Source organism: Sodiomyces alcalophilus (assembly GCF_042370955.1).
Source record: "Sodiomyces alcalophilus JCM 7366 unplaced genomic scaffold ACRALscaffold_5, whole genome shotgun sequence".
Lineage (NCBI taxonomy): Eukaryota > Fungi > Ascomycota > Sordariomycetes > Glomerellales > Plectosphaerellaceae > Sodiomyces > Sodiomyces alcalophilus.
In genome coordinates, this window is record NW_027263536.1 from 1,537,540 (window position 1) to 1,556,170 (window position 18,631).

General features: G+C 45.3%; 4 protein-coding genes across 4 annotated transcripts; 2 read left to right on the forward strand and 2 right to left on the reverse strand.

Moving 5' to 3' along the window:
* Positions 1-863: 863 nt before the first annotated feature.
* On the forward strand, positions 864-1,858 carry ACRALDRAFT_2042957 (uncharacterized protein; the record flags this gene model as incomplete). Its single annotated transcript, XM_071021300.1, has 3 exons — positions 864-893; positions 1,107-1,374; positions 1,527-1,858. The coding sequence occupies 3 exons, from the start codon at positions 864-866 to the stop codon at positions 1,856-1,858; spliced, it is 630 nt and encodes a 209-aa protein (XP_070874209.1).
* A 982-nt stretch (positions 1,859-2,840) lies between these two features.
* Positions 2,841-4,507, reverse strand: ACRALDRAFT_2042958 (uncharacterized protein; the record flags this gene model as incomplete). The annotated part of the gene is made up of 2 exons (XM_071021301.1): positions 2,841-3,784; positions 3,868-4,507. The coding sequence occupies 2 exons, from the start codon at positions 4,505-4,507 to the stop codon at positions 2,841-2,843; spliced, it is 1,584 nt and encodes a 527-aa protein (XP_070874210.1).
* Positions 4,508-4,774: 267 nt separating this feature from the next.
* Positions 4,775-7,520, forward strand: ACRALDRAFT_1064894 (uncharacterized protein). Its single transcript, XM_071017062.1, has 2 exons — positions 4,775-5,579; positions 5,657-7,520. The coding sequence occupies exons 1-2, from the start codon at positions 5,075-5,077 to the stop codon at positions 7,462-7,464; spliced, it is 2,313 nt and encodes a 770-aa protein (XP_070874211.1). The 5' UTR covers positions 4,775-5,074; the 3' UTR covers positions 7,465-7,520.
* A 1,499-nt stretch (positions 7,521-9,019) lies between these two features.
* ACRALDRAFT_211818 (uncharacterized protein) lies at positions 9,020-9,583 on the reverse strand (the record flags this gene model as incomplete). Its single annotated transcript, XM_071023788.1, has 2 exons — positions 9,020-9,239; positions 9,576-9,583. The coding sequence occupies 2 exons, from the start codon at positions 9,581-9,583 to the stop codon at positions 9,020-9,022; spliced, it is 228 nt and encodes a 75-aa protein (XP_070874212.1).
* Between the last annotated feature and the right edge of the window lie 9,048 nt (positions 9,584-18,631).

The window sequence follows — 18,631 nt, forward strand, 5'->3', positions numbered from 1 at the left end:
TTATTAAGGGGAGGAGGGGGGTAATATTACGGGTTAACCCCGTGGAGATAATCCGGTAAAGCACCGGATCTTCCGATTAATTATATCGCGTATTTAGTGGGTCGCCGCGATATTATATTTAGGTCGTAAGCGCCTATAGAGATTTCTCCTTTTCTTCCTTTTCTCCTTAGCTTTAGATGATTTAATTATTCGGCCTTACTCTGTGAATAACTTATAACGAGCCGCTTATAATAGGCATAAGATAGCCGTGGGCGTAGGCGTGGGCGTGGGCAGCGTGGACATGGACGTATATAGACGTGGAAGAGGAAGAGGCGTTACTATTACTGCTGCTATTAGCTTCGATCGAACTAATAAGCTTGTCTATTAATACAACGCAATTAATCTAAGCGATTAAATTTATTAAGTTATTAAGCGATGTTAAAGACCGTAGCTATAAAGTACTGTATTGGTATTCCGAAGGATTTATCTATATTATATATATAAACTATAGTCGGAATAACCAAGTGGTATAGTCGGAATAACGGGTCTCTATATAAAACGCCTAATTACGTACTTTGAGTTATACGCTGTTTACAACACTCTACGCTGCAGAAGTACCTTCAGGGTATAGCGGCTTACCCAAACTTGGAATCCGCAGCCCAGTTCCCCATTCGGCCACGTCCCTTCAGCCTTCTAAACGACTTCTCACCTCACCTGGCGGCGACACACCGTGAATGTCCGTCCATTGAATACCGCCTACCACCCCCCACGCCTTGAATAACATCCTCCCCGAGTTTCCTCAACATTAGACGACGACAAGAACCCACATACGCGCACGTTTGCCAACACTCGGACTCACTGGTACCTGGCGCTCATCAATCAACATGGCGAATAACAGAAACTACGACTTCCTCGTATGTCTTGTTTAGTCTTCCAGACGTGCCTAGCCTACATGACCCTGCTATGCGTCCCTGGAACTTGACCCGTTCCGTGCCGTTCACTTTCCCTTTCCCTTTCCCTTTCCCTACCCTCATCCACTCATTCGCAATCATGCCACTTTATCTGTCGCCAGCCCTGTGTCTGATGCGCTCTGCTAACATCACCCGTCTCCTTTCAACTGTCTGCAGATTAAGCTCCTGCTGATAGGGGACTCGGGCGTTGGTAAATCCTGCTGCCTGCTGCGTTTCAGCGAAGACTCCTTTACGCCTTCTTTCATCACGACTATCGGTATCGACTTCAAGATTCGGACAATCGAGCTCGATGGCAAGCGGGTAAAACTCCAAATTTGGGATACAGCTGGCCAGGAACGCTTCCGCACTATCACCACGGCCTACTACCGCGGTGCTATGGGAATCCTGCTTGTTTACGACGTCACTGATGAAAAGTCTTTCAATAGTACGCATGCGCCTCCTCCCATTCCCCCCACTGGCTTGCCAGGAAGTACTACCATAAAGCCCCATCCATCACACCTCCCGGCATAGACAGCGGTCGGTGTAGGTCTTCGCTTCGTGCTAACATGTGGCTTTGCTTTCACCCTTCTCCATCAGATATTCGCACCTGGTTCGCCAACGTCGAGCAGCACGCCACGGAGGGTGTCAACAAGATCCTCATCGGAAACAAATGCGACTGGGAAGAGAAACGTGTCGTGTCGACTGAGCAAGGACAGCAACTTGCCGATGAACTCGGTATCCCCTTCCTGGAAGTGTCCGCCAAGAGTAACATCAACATCGATCAAGCCTTCTACTCCCTCGCCGCCGACATCAAGAAGCGCCTTATCGATAATCAGAAGGGTGATCAGGCTGGTGCCGGTACGGGAAGCTCAGGAATCGCGGTGAACCAACAAAGCGGCTCCGGCGGGCTCGGCGGGAAATGTTGTTAATGTGTTGAGGGGGGGCGCTACAACCCTTCGAGGGGCCCATAATGCGAGAACAAGGAAGACACTGGGCGAATCCAACGAACGACAGGGCTCTTGTGTTTACATTGACAGTAGTGTCCTGTGCATCGCTGGGGCATATGGGGTCCCGCGGTCGATTCGAGAGGACCGAGGCAGAGAGGTCTAGTGCCTTTTGGGGGAAAACCCCAGAAGTTCGCACGTATTTATCGTTACTGGAAAGAAGAGCAAGGGAAATCGGAGAACACGAAAGGAGGCGGCTTGCGTTGGCTCGATGGTGATGTGCTTCTGCGCAAGAGGGGCCAGTGCGTCTGTAAGTGACACATCGTCACTGATGATTTCGTCATCGTTGTGCAGCAGCAGAACAGGGCAGCAATCATGCGGAGGCCTCGTTGGATTGGGAGTTATTACTGTTGAGTTATAACACGGGGTTGCGCGAAGGAGGCGGCATTAGGTCCAGCCACACTGCCTGGTCGATTTCTGGCGTGCCACCTTGACGGGAATCCTGGGTCCTTCATCACTTGTTGTCGCCGTCATTTGTTATCATCATCCCCTAGAGAGTACATATCTGGTCTGGAGTTCGGTTTATCATGTGGGGTCTAATATAGTTTTCTACTTCTCTTCACACTGCACATGCGCCGCTCTGCTTGGCAATTCTTGTTGATGGCTGCCTCCTCCTTTCCCACCGTCCCTAATTCCAAGGCCAGTTCCGCACGAGGAGTCCGTATATATACACGTCCGCGCCCCGGGAAATTCCATTGCATCCCGACATGCATCCAGAAAGAACTCGGTTCCCGCTATAGCAGGAGTGCTTTTGGCGTGGCTGGCATGAAAGGCAAAGCGTATTCCTCTAGGCAAGTGACCAGCCGGGCTGCCACGTATACACCTCGGAATGCGCAATTTGGATGCATCTGTAGAAACCAGCCCTCCACCAAGGGTTAAGACTAAAGGAAGAGAGCCGTGTCTGGGATTAAAACGGCATTATGGCATTGAAGGTTATGCTTTGTGTTTGCTGACCTGATGACGACTCTGGGCTGTTGGAAGAGGAGAGAGGAAATTCCCTCCGATGCCAGGACCTGACGAATCGGCGTGCCTCAAGCGCATCTCTGAAAGACAGCACAAACCGCGCCGATTTGGCTAGACGTTCAGTTTTCCGACTCGCATTGGAGCCGCTACCGCCATCGGTATCGGTTCCCTTGGTCTGTTCGTCACTTCCGCAACCTCCGTGATTACTCTGAGCGGTCGCGTCCGATGCATCACTGGTAGGTCCCAGCTGCTCCTCTACTAGCCCAGTTGCCAGCTGTGCCTCCTTGGCCTTGCCATTGGATTTATTATTGAGCACTTTTTTGGGTTTCCGCTTGCTGTCTGGCCTCGATTCGGAAAGTTTCCGGGCGAAATAAGGCTTCAGATCCGTAAGATCCCAGGCGAGGTTTCGTACTTGGCCATCCTGATGAACCAAGTCCCGAAGAGTGGACGTGTCTACGGCACCCCCTTCTAGCGACACTATAACATATTGATGGTGGGATGGGGACGTCGATGCGGCACCATTGGCTGCTGATCCGCCGGCACTGCCGGAGCTCCACACAGACGCTGCAGCCAGTATATGTTCAACGGTGTAGGGTTGCACACGAGCTTCGGTGCTCCCCGGGAGGGCGTAAAGTTTTAGGCTGAGAGGCGCAGGGGATGGCGGCGCGAGAGTAAAGGTTTGCCCTACTGAATTGGGATCAGAATTGAAGAGTGTCTCAAACGGCGCATAGAACATGGGTGAGGAGAGGTCCTGGCTGGTGGCATGGCGCAGAGGGCCGAAAAGAGCATCGGCTTGTGACTTGTAGGCTCGGGCGGCAGCGCGAGAGGTAAAGAAGATAAAATAACTGTCGAGCGGCTCCAGAGTGTTGACGTCGAACAATTGAACCACTAACAGAGGGAGAGGGCCGAGTTAGCTCAAAGCAACATTTGAATCCCATAAGTTGGTGCCATCTAGGACGGAATAAACGCACCCTTCCTAATCGAGCCATTCCAACCATGGACATGCTCGCCTTGGCGACCGACCCGGTAGAAGTCGGACTCAGCAAGGGATTTCGAGGCATTCCAGAGGACGAGCATGGCCGGCATGTAGTCCCGTGGAGGTAAGGAGTTATAATCCAAGCCGGCCTGTGCGCGCTGCCCCTCCAGCCAGGAGATCAGGTCTTCCTTGTCGAGCACCTCACGGGCGGGGCTTTCTCTAAAGGCCTGGTTCTCTCGCTTTTCCCTGGCAGAAACCGTGGCGTTCTCTTTGGGCGGCGAGTCCAAATCAGCATCTGGGAAGAGCTCGTTGAAGATGGACCTCTTGATGGGCTTTGGTTCGTCGGCTAGAGGCGTAGCTTCGCGTTGTGGCCAGTTGCCGATGCGGCTATTGTGGGTCTTGGTGTTTGATGAGCCGTCTCCATCGCGACGGGAGCTATGTAGATGACAAGCCACGAAGAATGGCCGCTGGCAGAGGCTGGTATTGCTGTTTCCAGGCCTGGCGCCACCATATGATGCCCACCATGGTGTTTGAAAGCGACGGGTTAGGGGGAGGACGAGTCGAGGAGATCGCCGGTACATTCGTGCAATCCTAGAGAGGGAATTGCCCAATTCATCACATTCAGCCCATGGCATGAGGCACGATACTCTTCCGCTGGGGAGCGATGGCTGGAAAAGGCAGATGTGGTTGAGACGAAGGGTTCAGAAACCGAACGATAGAATAGACAATAAGATGTAGGGAGAATTAGGAAATTTGCACGAAGTTGAAGCAGACTTGGCAAGTCGCATTTTTGAGAATTGATTAGTAAGGAACCGTTGAAAGTCAGCTTATATATTCGTAGTCCCAAACTCCTCTCCTCCCACCACAGGATGGATATGACCATCCTCACAAAAAAACACCACGGTGAGAAGTGCATTTACGAGCAACAGATTCCTCGTGGTTAGATACGTCATCCCCTAATCTTACCTAACAGTCTGGCGGTAACAATCTTGTTGTTTACTGCCCTCTACATACATATCATGTACACCAGTGAGCGACAAGTACTTTGTCAAGACCTTCATCACCAACTCATATCTCGACTCGATTGTGACTGACTCGACTCGACGTGATTCAAAAAATCCGACTCCGGCGTCGTCTCGAAACTCCGACTGACCCTTCTGATTACCAACGAAAAGAAAGGGAAAAAAGTTCTGGAAACAAAAATGAGCAACTCCAGACTCAAACCCAAGGAGATCACGGCCAAGGTCCGACCAGTATCTGAATGCGATCGCAGTCAAGACAAGGCAACCCTTCAAGGGTTTTCAAGGATATGGGTCAACAAGGACGCCCTCATCCTCCTCACTGGGGGTGTCGAGAGCGGTAAACGCTGCTGGGTTGAGCGCACTGTCCCAGCTACTCCCAAAGACGCAGCGTCCAAAGATGCGGCCGCAGAGGCCGCATTGGATACATTACGCGTCTCAAACCACCCTGTCCGTCGACAAGCACTTCTTTCCTCGCTGCCAGGCTCTAAGATGCCACAGAACATCGTCTTTATGACAGAAGCCTACCGGAAGGCTTGCGGCTTTCACCTCGGGGATATTGTGACTATCAAGCTCGACCAAGATACTGCGGTGCCGCCTGCCCAACTCGTGGAGGCCGAGCCCCTCGATGAAATGGGAGGTGATCAAGAGGCTGCTGCCTGGGAGGGCGCCGCTTGGTTTCAGCTTAGTAAGTCTCTCACCAAACCGCATAGAAGCCGGAACCCTGGCCCTGAGAATCTAGCTTACACTACATCACTTTGTTAGAACGCGCTGGACACGTCCTCCCGGGTCTCCAAATTGACTGCACTGTTGCCGGGTTCAAAAAGACCCTTCGCATCCAGGCTGTCGACTCAGAGACGGACAACGTCGCCTCGTTTGGTGAGAACTCGACTATTCGAATTCGTAATGCTTCCTCTCTCGCCGACGGCGTCCCCGCAGCGCCCAGGAAACTCGTGGTCACAGGTATTCCCGGGCTTGCGGCTGAGGAGAAGAAACTCAATCGATTCTTCAGGGGGTTCAACACGACTTTCCTTCATAAGGGACAGCAACGGTCTTGCGGCATTGTGATTCACGGCGGACGCGGCGCCGGCAAGAGCTACGTCTTGGATCGGATTGCGGCGACTGGCTGGGGTAAGGTGTTCAGGATCGAGGAGAACGACAAGTCTTCCACTGTCGAGGACGTCTTCAAGCAGGCTAGCGCCCAAAGGCCCAGCATCATCCTCATCGATGGACTCCATACCCTGATAGGCAAGGACCGTCCCAACGCGGGTACCATCACGACCAAACTCGGCCAACAGCTCGACCAGCTGGCCGAGGAGGCCTGGAAGACCAATACCTTACCTAAGGTTCTCGTGGTTGTCAGCTGCCTCGATTATGTGACAGACGTGCCCCTCGAGCTGCAGAAGCTAACACGGTTGGAACGAAACTTTCCGCTCTCCATTCCGAATGCCCAGGGACGGCGGGAGATCTTGGAGACGTTAAGCGGGCCCTTGCCTCCGGAAGACAAGGACAGCATGCTGACCATGCTGGCTCAACAAACTCACGCGTTCAATCCTTCGGACCTATGCCGCCTTATGGGACACGCGGTGGAAACGTTGGCGGAACGTCTAGATCCGCTTCAGGAGGACCCAGCGCTGGAGGAAGTGCCCTTTGTCAGAAGAGGCGATCTCGAGCAGGCTCTTCGTTTGACGCGTCCCACGGCCATGCATGACGTGAACCTCAAGCCGCCGACCGTCCATTGGCAAGACGTCGGCGGGCAAGAGGGTCTTAAGAAAGCACTGCGGAGGATGATCGCGCTCACGACCACGACGGACCCCGAGGTTCGCAAGCTCATCCTCGACCCTCCCAAGGGTCTCCTCCTCTATGGACCTCCCGGTTGTTCCAAGACGCTTTCGGCCCAGGCCATGGCGACCGAATCGGGCTTTAACTTCTTCGCCGTCAAGGGCGCCGAGCTGCTCAACATGTACGTAGGCGAGTCGGAGCGCGCCGTGCGACAGCTGTTTGAGCGCGCGCGGGCCGCCAGCCCGAGCATCATCTTCTTCGACGAGATCGACTCGATCGGCGGCGCGAGAGGGGGGGGAAGCGGAGCTGGCCTCAACCGCTCTCAGGGCTCGGTCAACATGCTGACGACGCTGCTCACGGAAATGGACGGCTTTGAGGCGCTGACGGGGGTTCTGATCCTCGCGGCGACGAACCGCCCGGAGGCCATGGACCCGGCACTCCTGAGACCAGGCCGCTTCGACCGGGTGGTCTACGTCGGGCTGCCGGACCTGGCGGGCCGAGAGGCCATCTTCAAGATGAACCTCGGCCGGCTGCGCACAGCCGGCGACGTCGACCTGAGCGAGCTGGCACGACTTTCGGAGGGCTTCTCGGGTGCTGAAATCAAGCAGATCTGTTCGATGGCCTCCAACCGCGCCATCGATGCGTGGCTGGACGGTGAGAGGTCCGGAGAAGATAGTGTGATTCGCATGGCGGATGTCGTGGAGGCCGTCGAGACTCTGCCACGGGGCGTCACAAACGCCATGTTGGATGATTACGACCGATGGGCCAGGCGTTTCTCGAAGCAGATATAGAGCAAATTATAGAAAGAATAATACCATGTCGTTGCGTATCGGGAAGCACCCGCTCTTCGTTCAGGATTCGTCCGCATTCGCCCCCATTCATCGCCTGTTGCCCTCTCTTGCAAGGTGGGAATCTTTCCTGCAGCTGAAGTTCTTTTGAACAAGAGCTGAATCGTAAGGGTAGCGAGGCCATAACGGCAATAGATTCCTACCCTGCTGGCTGGTCGAGGAGCTGTTTATATAGAGTACCACTATTTGCAGCCGCCCTGTCTGGTATTTGCAGCCCTCTTTATCCGATTTCGGAAGGTTACGCGAGCCCGCGCAGTAGTCTGTATACGCCACTAGCTTGGCTGCAGATATCGCGTACCGGTATATAGTATATACCAGGATAAGACTTTCTTACCTAATCTTATCTCTAATGTCTATAACTATAAATTCACTACTTATAATAACCTTCTGTATATGAATCTCTAGGCGATACGAATATATAACGTCTACTTAGATGTAGAAGAGAGTGGTAGAAAAGAGTGGTGGAAAAGAGTAGTGGAAAAGAGTATTAGAAAAGAGTAGTAGCAAAAAGAGAGGAAAGTTTTCCTAGGAAGGCTATATAATCAGTCACGCACTTAGTTATATAATTAGTTATATAATAGATTACGTATATACCTTAATATACTATTATATAGTGTATAAGTAGTTATATAATTAATTATATAACTAATTATATAACTAATTATATAACTAATTATATAATTAATTACGTAATTATATAGCCTTCCTAGAAAGATTTTCCGCTCTCTTTTCTACTACTCTTTTCCACTACTCTTCTACCCTCTTTTCTGCCCTCGGATAGGTAAAAAATATTAGGTATCCTAAGATACTTAAAGATAATAAAAATAATCGAAAAATAGCAGTGATTTTATAGTATAGAGTATTAGAGAAAAGTTATAGTAATTAGCGGGAGTCTTAATATTATAAAAAGTTTATTATAATACAGGTACCTATATACCGGTACACGATATCTATAGCCGAGATAGTGGCATATACAGACTACTACATTTATATAGGGGCATATTCGACTTACGCTGCGAATACTATACAAATCTATACCTTCCTACCTACGTATATATTCGTAAGTATATACTATCTATACTATATATAGGTAGAATATAGCTATGCTCTAGTTAATCCCGGCTCTCCTATATACCGAACTTACCTAGGTAGCACTTAAAACCCGTGGGGGTTAACCGATAGCGCTATTTTATTAAAGAATTAGCGGGATATCCGGATGAACGGAGACGTCTACCTATACTATAATATAAAGTACTAATATACGAAGTACACCTAACCGGGTAGAGGAGGGTGCTGGACAGTGTATTTCTTAGGCTAGCTATAGAATAATAAGCCTAGTTAAGTCGTATTTAATAATATATTAAGGCTCGAGTTATTCCGACTATGCTATTTAGTTATTCCGACTATAGTTTAGACATAAACCCTTTATAACCACGGTCGCAAAGCACTTCGACGTCTTTTTACTAATCTAATCGCCTGGACTTAATTAAGGGATAGCTTATTTATTCGATCCAGCCAGTAGCAGTAGTAGCAGTAACTCCTCTTTTTCGTCTTCCTCTTCGTCTTCCTCTTCGTCTTCCTCTTCGTCTTCCTCTTCGTCTTCCTCTTCGTCTTCCTCTTCGTCTTCCTCTTCGTCATCCTCTTCGTCTTCCTCTTCGTCTTCCTCTTCGTCTTCCCCTTCGTCTTCCGCATCCACACCCACGCCCACGCGACCGCGGCTATCTTGTTCTCACATTATATAACGAGGTAACGGAACGCGTTGCCTTTATCTATAGGTTAATAACGTAGATTAATAATATAGATTAACGATATATATTAATAACGTAGATTAACGATGTAGATCGACGATATAGATTAACGATATAGGATAATAAGTACTACTATTTATAGCCGCCCTGTCTGGTATCTATAGCCTTCTCTATCCTATTTAGGAAGGTTACGCGAGCCCCTGTAGTAGTCTGTATACGCCACTATCTTAGCTATATATATCGCGTACTGGTACGTACCCTAGATCACGATAAAGTTTTTAAAGTCTTAAGACTGCCGCTAATCACAATGACATTTCTCTGATACTCTATACTATAAAATCACTACTGTTTTTCGATTATTGTTATTATCTTTAAGTATCTTAGAATACCCGATATCCTTTACCTATCCGAGGGCTAAAAAGAGGGTAGAAGAGTAATAGAAAAGAGTGTGGAAAAGAGTAGTGGAAAAGGGTGGTGGAAAAGAGTGGTAGAAAAAAGGGCGGAAAACCTTTTCTTATAAGGCTATATAATTAGTCACGTAATTAGTTACGTGATCCGTTACGTAACTACTTATATGCTATATTATATTATATTAAGGTATATATATTATTAGCTATTAGTTACGTGACTAGTCACGTAATTAATTATATAACTAATTATATAGCCTTATAAGAAAAGGTTTCCGCCCTTGTTTCTATTACTCTTTTCTACTACGCTTTTCTATTACTCTTTTCTATTACTCTTTTCTATTACTATTTTCTATTACTCTTTTCTATTACTCTTTTCTATTACTCTTTTCTATTACTCTTTTCTATTACTCTTTTTTACCTTTAAGTAGACGTTATCTATTCATATCGCCTAGAGGTTTATATATAAAAGGTTGTTATAAGTAGTGAACTTATAGTTATAGATATTAGAGATAAGATTAGGTAAGAAATTCTTATCCTGATATATACACTATGTACTACTACGCGATATCTATAGCTAAGCTAGTAGCGCATACAGACTACTGCGCGGGGTCGCGTAACCTTCCGAAATAGGATAAAGAGGGCTGCAAATACCAGAGAGGGCGGCTGCAAATAGTGGTACTGTCAGGACACTAATATCGTACAAAGTGTGACTTGTGTTTATTATAGACTATAAAAGAGTACTAGTCCACGATGTTAAATATATAGGTAAAAGAGGGGAAAAAGCACTATGATATATCTAATAGAAGTACCGCCGTATTCGGAGCAGTGTGTAATATGGCTCTGCGAATATACCTAATAGGCTTATCGGGGTCTTTGGGCATAAATGCCTGACACACCCCTCTAGAGCCGCAGGATTAATCCTGACGGTTCTGATCGAATTAAAGCTTAAAAACAACGTAAAAATCTAGGGTTTTTAAGCCTAGATATCAATCCAAAGGTTAACGGCTTATTAAACAACTCGTGCCTTATAATCCTAAAACAACGTGACAATTATCATATAATTATAGTTAATCTAACGATCGTCAATCGCGATCGTAATCCAATCCAAACCACTGTTAAGGCGATAGTAATCGATCCGATTAAACTAAGCCCTTAGGGCTCTTTTCTATCCCAAGTATCTTAACGAATATAGCGTGCTTTTACGGCGGTAACGCCTTTATTATCCTATCGCTAACTATCTTATTAGTAGCGATCTAATTAATCTTAATCGCGCCTCGTTAAACGATCTGCCGGATCTATAGGGCCTGTATATCGAGATGCTTTAACTTCGAGGTAACCTACGGCCAAGGGCTCTCTAGCAGCTAACGGGTCTAATTATTATCGTAATAAATAGTGATAGGGTTAACCTTAAAGGTTAACGTTAGATCCTTTATTAAACGTAGCGTCGCGATATACTACCGGGCGGCGGCACTTAGAGCTATAAGCTCTGCTTCGGTGCTAGATATAATAACGCTCGTTTACTTATTCGCCTTCTAGTCGATAGGACCTCTAAAAAGCATAGTTATATATCCTTAGGAGCTATACCGAGTCTTACGATCGTCTTTAAAGGCGGCGTCGCTTATATAAAAGAGGGCGTATTTAGCTAGGGTTTCTTCGGAATCCCGTGGCCTAAAGGATAAGCAGAGGGACTTTATTAAGTTAAGGTACTTAAGGCACCTATTAGCGGCCTTATAATACTAACCGGATAGATTAGTAGCGAATTCGGCTAGTCTAGAAGCAGCCTTTACGATATCCGGCCTTATTTAATAGGCTACGTAATCAATCGATCCGACCTTCTATAGATATAGGTGGATAGAGTCCTCTAATGCCTATAAGCTATTCGGTTCTAGCCTATCCGGAGAGGCGAGTAGCGTGGTGACCCGTCTACTAGTAACGATATTCAGCGCCTTTATCTTTTCGTTAATATAGTTATTAAGCGATAACCACAACCTTCGACGTTAACGATCCCTTATAACCCTAATACTAAGGAACCACTTAATAGGACCTAAATCCCGGATCTAAAAGCGCTCCTGCAGCTACTTAATCAGATCTTCGGCGGCGTTAACGTGCTCTTTTCGATATAGTAGAACTATATCGTTAACGTAGAAGAATATAAGCAGCTTATCGCTTCGGAAAACGTAATCGTCCTCCTTTAACTATATAAGACTATACTTACTTAAAATAAAAGAGAGCTCCTGGTGCTATAGCTTTGGCGATTGGCGTAGCCTATATAGGGCCCGGTATAGCCGGTTAATCCCACGGTTTAAGGGGCGTGGGAGGCTTAAAAACGGTTTATCCGGCCTTATTAGTAACGTTAGCGGTAAAAGCGGCCTATAGGATATTCCATTCTAGCGGGTCTTTAATATAGACCTCTTTATTGAGGCGGGCGTTAGTAAACGCATTAACGGCATTAAGTTAGCGGGTCTCTAGATCAAAGTAAGCAGTAATAGCCATAAGTGTTTTAAAGGTCGTTCCGGCTAGTATAGAGGCGTAGGCGTTAAGGTGATTTTAAGGCTATTAATCGCCACGAACGCAAAGGGGTGCCTTAAATTTGGTGACGTAGCCAGATAGATTAACCTTATATTTAAATACCCATATCAGATCCAGAGGGCGGCTCGGAACGGTAGTATACTATTTTACAGCTTTAAACGTGCCTATCTTAATAAGAGCCTGCACCTCTTTAGAGGCGGCCATAACCCACTACGTCCTGTATAGAGACCTTATTATCTAGCTCTAATTAGACGGCTCTTCGGGTATATCGCGGCGTAGCAGCGGCTTCTTCGGTATATCAAAGCGGTTAAGATAGAGGAAGGCAGAGTCGGCGTATCGTTACGGTGGCCGGCGGTTACGTTACGGCTAAGAGGAGGCTGCCAGTATAGTAGCCGGCGCTAAAGGCTCTAAAGATAGGGTACCTGTCGTGGACGAGGATAGACAGGTATCCGGCGCTAGATAGTTCGAAAATAAAGGGCTAGCCGGCGTTAAAGAGGTAGCCGGTGGAGGTAGCTATTAAGTAGCTGCCGTAGGAGTAGTAGAAGGGCCCGGGGCTACCGTTATGGTAGCCGTGGCAGTAACCGTTATCTTATCCTCTAGAACTAACTAATCAGGGGATAATAAACCTATAGCCGTGGTAGTGCCGGCGGCGCCGGCGGTAGGCGTAATAGTATCGTTAGAGTTATCGGAATTGGAGGAATCTTTATCCGAGTTATCGTCGTTATTAGAGTTATCAGAATTATCGTTAGAGGCAGCGGCGGTTACTACTAACGTTATAGGGGCTAGAGGCGGTAACTGGTTTATAGCTACAGCTAGAATAGCTCCTATAGGCGTTAATTAACGTGAAGCTGGAGGCGTTATTATAAGAGGGGAAAAGGAAGAAGAGGGCGTTATTTTAGAGGTTATAGAGGAGGTTATTATAGGAGAGGTTTTAGAGGCAATTATAGTAGTAATTATACCCAGCGTTATAGCCGAGCCCTAAGCTCGGGCGGTAGTGGCTGCTATAATAGAAGGAGTAACCCGGGTAGCCACTATAGCTGCCGTTTTAGGCGGCTACGATCGCTATAGTAACTTATCCACCCCCCTAGAATTAGGCGAGGGAGTCGAATTTTCTATTACTTTAATAGCTACTACTTTAACCTCTTCTCCTTTAACCTATTTAATTACTTTAACTATAGCTCTTTTAATTACTTTAAGCTGCTCCGGCCTCCTAATATCCTAGAATAACTCTATTATCGTATTCTACTATAACACTATAAATTAATTATAAATCGGTATCACGCTAACGGTCTCCAGGGCATCCTTATCGGCATCGTTAATATTAGGGAGGTTGAGCTCTTTAAAAAGCTCTATTAGAATAGGTAGATCCATATCGCGATCCTTATATAGGATCTTTTCGTTAAAGCTAACGTCTCTTATATGCAGGACCCTTCCGAGCTTTAGCACTCAGATCAGATATATATTAGTGCTCTTATAACCGATTAGATAACCGATATAAGCCCTCTCCGCGAGCTTCTTATTCTTCCGGCGGCCATGCTAATAGTCAGCAGTTAATAGCTAGGCACGGTAACCGTACCTCTTTAGGCAACCGATTAAAGGGGTGCTAGTAATATATTCGATACCTATCTTATTAACCTACTTATCTATATAACCCTTCGGCGACTTCTACCCGAGGTCACGGCGTGGAATTAGGTTATATAGGTATAGTACGGCGGCGACGATCTCCGGCTATATATCCTACTAGAAGCCGGAGGCGATAGCGAGGGCCCGGGCTATAGCGTATATAATAGCCCCGTGGCGTTCGGCTCTAGCGTTCTAGGCGGCCATATTCGGTAATAACCTCTTAATCAGGATCCCTCTAGTATACGCCCAGTTATTAAGGTTATTCTACAGGGCTCGTTTATTATCTAGCCGGATCACTATAATAGGATAGTGGTGCTGCCCTACTATACGCAGCTCGAAGGAAGTCACCGATAAAAAAGCTGACTTAAGGTCCTTTAGGAAGTCCCCTATAATAAAGTGTGAATAGGGGCAGTGGTATAGTATTAGCTTTATAAGCCCGTTAAAGGACTCGTCGTTAGAGAAGAGGTTAATATCTATACGCTGCTATAGGCGTGTGGGCCGGTGGTTAGGCGTTCGTCGTGATACTAGTCTTCGGGCCTTGCTACCGGAGTAGCTCTTATACTCTATTATAAGGGGAAAATCGTCCCCTCTAGAGACGGTGCCGCCTATGCAGGCGGTCGTAATATATTTAAGGGCTTCGGCGCTTACGTGGCCTAGCCGCTCGTGCTATAAATAAGCGTCGGCGACGCTTATAATCGGGGCTCTCGAGCTATTAAAGAAGCTCTGCTAATAAACCGTTAGTTAGAGGGTAAACTAACCTCCCACATTCTTTAAAGACAGGGTAACGGTCCTACCTTTTTCCTTAATTTCTAACGCCTATCTACCAGTAATAAGCGATCCTATTAGAAGTAGGCGGAGGGCTAATATAAGGGTTATAGAATATCCCTTAATATACGCTATATCTTTTAAAATCGGCGTATACGGCTAACGATCCCGATCTTTAACTTATAGCCTTATAGTTCCGAAGCCGGTAACCGGATCCGACTCTCCTCTACCGGTCTCGAATATCACGAGCTTTTCCGCGGGCCGGTAGTCTTCTAGAAGGTGACGCTTGTTGGTAATATGCCTTATAGTGCCGGAATTAACTAATAGCTCGTTTTTAAAGGGTCCGTCTACGGCTCCGGTTAATAAAAAGCTGTATGTACCATACGATCCAGTTCTATCTTCCGAATCCGAGTCCGAAGCGGCGCCCCCGGTGGCCATAAAGTTAGATAAGACCTTAGAAGGGTCTTTTAAGGGTGGCTTCTATTAACCCTTATTTCCCTTACTTTCGGCGTCCTTTTTAAGGTTACTCTAGAACCTCTTTCGGCGATTATTATTCTAGCTAGCGATCATCCGGTTATAGCGTTTTTCCGTCTCCTTAGATAACTTAAAGGTCTTCCCTCTTCGGGCCGGGTTAATATTCGGGCAGGTCTAAATTAGCTTATAGTAGGTGCGGGTCTTCCGGGCTATATAGTAATCGTAAATAAATTTTCTTTTAGTACCCTGACCTTATTAACGCTCCTTTTAGCGATCCGATTAATGATCCTGTTACTAACCTTCTTTATCATTTCCCAGGAACGTGGCTATATAGAACGATAACGATCCCGGCTTCCGATCTAAACGTAGAGGGTGCCTGTAATATAACTAGGTAGTATATTTATTAACGATGCTCTTAATATCTAGTAAATGGTCCTTATTTTCTTCCATTAATATTATAGAAAACTGGGCTTCCGACTACTCCGGGGAAATCGATCCGATCGTGTTGAAAAATCCATTAAGCTAGTCTATCTTCGAATCGATCGCGCAAACCTGATACGTCTTTGCCTTTTTATATAACTTACGGAAGTCGTTAAGCCAGCGTTAGTAAGGTATCTTCCTAATAGATTATATATAATCGTCCTAACGGCACTTAATAAGTGACCTCTAGGCGGCGTTAGTAGGCTTAAGGCGTGCCTTTAGGATTTATAGGATTTCCTTTAGATCGTCTTTACCGGTAAAGGACTCCGCGAGGCTCCGGTCCACGGTGGTAGTGATATAATCTAGCACCACCTTAATCGCGGCTTTTTCCTGCTTATATTCGTTATAGGCGAAGAGCCATAGCTTATATCTTTGATCCTTATTTTCGTCGTCTTTGCTTATGGTAGGAGGGCTAACCTTTTAGAGGCGTTTTGGACGTTTAGTATCGTTAAGATCCGGATCCACGAGCTTTATAACCTTGTTAGAGAGAGCGACTTTTATTACACGCAGATACTATTAGTGCTAGTCCTTAGAGGATGTTAGTATAACCGAAGTTATCGTGACGGCGTGGAAGGGTAGTTAATTAGATAGAGTAGGAGAGGGAGGCAGTTAAAGGGTTAGTGATAATAGGCAGGCAGACGAGCTAGTGGACGACTCTATCCGTAATAGAGCAGGGACTTAAAAAGAGGCTTTATCGTAACGATTAAGAGCTTTAAAAAGAGGGCTTTAAAAGAGAGAGGCATAGAGCCTAGAACTATTGGATCGACCGGAATAAAGGCGTTTTACTAGAGCGCCGGGCTTATAACTGTTAGGACACTAATATCGTACGAAGTGTGACTTCTATTTATTATAGACTATAAAGAGTACTAATCTACGATATTAAATATATAGGTAAAATAGGGAAAAAGCACTATAATATATCCAATAGAAGTACCGCCGTATTCGGACCAGTGTGTGACGTGGCTATGCGAATATACCCAACAGGCTTATCGGGGTCTTTGGGCACAAATACCTGACAGGTACTCTAGAATAATAACGTAGTGTAACGATATAGATTAATAATATAGATTAACTATATAGATTAAAGATATAGATTAGTACGAAGATTAGAGTCTATGTCTAAACTATAGTCGGAATAACTAAGTAGTATAGTTAGAATAACTTAAACCTATATTAATTCTATTATAACTAGGATCCAGAGTGTCTAGGCCACTTACTGTTTTAGGCCTCTACTATATTATAGTGTTGCTTCTATCCCTGTATTTAATATAGGGACTGCTATATAGTGACTACTATACTTAGTATTTCCGCCTAGATAGTATATATAACCGGATAGTCTATGCTATACTACTATTAAAGTTATATAGCTTATAGTAACTGTCTTAATATAGTAGCGGATTTTATATCGGGGGTATATATCCAGGCATTCCTATATATATATAGTCACTTTGTATCTATATTATACCCATCCTTTTTGCCTTAGAATTTTAATATTATAATATTCCGCTAAAATATATTATTATTATCAGGGGTTTTCGTGTAAAGAGTAAAGAGACGTTATAAGATAATTAAAAACAGGATAAACTAATAGGTTAAATTAAGATTTAAGTGTCCGCTGAACTTCTAAGTTAAGAATTCAGCTTTACCTATCCTTTTTATAGATAACCAGGGCCTATCTCCTAAGAACCCTAGAGAATCCCCTTCAAACTACTCTCAAGACTACGATCTATCTGCTAGTGGTCCTCCCTATTATACTATACTACTATACTAAGTCGGTCCGGATAGTACTAGTCCCGGAGCCGACTCGGCTATCTATTTCTAAATATAGTAACCTTATTAAATCTCTTTTATAACTATCACTACTCCCTGCTTAAGCTATTCTTGACTCTAATAAATTGTATCTATTATATCACGCCCCCTTTTCTAGAGCTTATACCCCTAAGAGCGATATAGTTAACCGGGTATTCTTGTAAAGACTCTCTCCCGGCCTAACCCCTATCCTCCAGACACGACCTTAGAAGAGGCGACTTAGCCCGGGACGGTATCTGGCTATAAATAGCTTAACTTAGCCTATACTAGGTTTCTAGCTTATAAGCCACTATTTATATCCAGGCTATGCTGCTATCCTACTATAAGGCTTTTTATAAATAACTCGTTAAAGCCAGAGCTAAATATAAATATCAAGATTAATCTTCCTAAACCCTAAACTATCGTGATAAAGCGTAAATAAAGCTTCATAGGACCGTTAACGTTCTACCTTTAAACCGTTATCAATGGGCTTATAAATAATCCGTGAATAATCGTATGGCCTAGCTATATATAAAGCCTATAGACTTAAAGGAGTATACACGACGCTTTATTATGCCTAAAACAATAAACCACAGGCATACTTCTAATATAGCAGGTAAACTTAGATTATAGAGTAGGCAGGAGTAACCACGTAGGCTTTACCTAAGGTGTAATGACTATTATAGAATATATTCTAGCTAGCGATTCTAACTTATTATTATTTTTCTCTTTCTTCTTTTTACCTATTTAAGTAATTATTCGGATAGTCTGATCCTAAGCTCTATCTATAAGTCGTCTCCTTAACACTGTATTATAGTATCGTATAAGGTATTATCTTAGTGGTTCGTCTCGAGTTTCCCGGGGGTCTATCCGCCGTGTTATAGGGGATCTCCGGTAGCTCTTAGTTCTAGTAATCTAATATCTAAAGTAGCTTATTATAAACACTTAATATACAAATAATAATAACTCCTATCGACAATATATTTGACTCCCTCGTAGAATAACAATATAAGTCGATATATACCAGGCTTCCTAGTTTCTTACTAATTCCCGCCTTCTATAGTATTATGGTCTCTTAGAGGAAATAGTTATATATTACTAATAAACTAACTAAGCGAGTTAACTTAGCTACTATAAGTAATGCCTTACCTAACAGTTCGCCTAAGAAATCCGTTACACCTAAGAAATCCGTTATGCCTAAGAAGGGCACTAAAAAGGCCGGTAGTAGCCTTAACACTATTAATAATAAGTCCACAGCTATCTAAGACGGAGTTATTAAAAAGACCACTAAGA

Excerpts from the sequence above, each read along its gene's own strand:
- ACRALDRAFT_1064894 (XM_071017062.1), top strand. The coding sequence starts at position 5,075 with ATGAGCAACTCCAGACTCAAACCCAAGGAGATCACGGCCAAGGTCCGA. Across the intron at positions 5,580-5,656 it reads CGCCGCTTGGTTTCAGCTTA|AACGCGCTGGACACGTCCTC; the intron begins GTAAGTCTCTCA and ends TCACTTTGTTAG.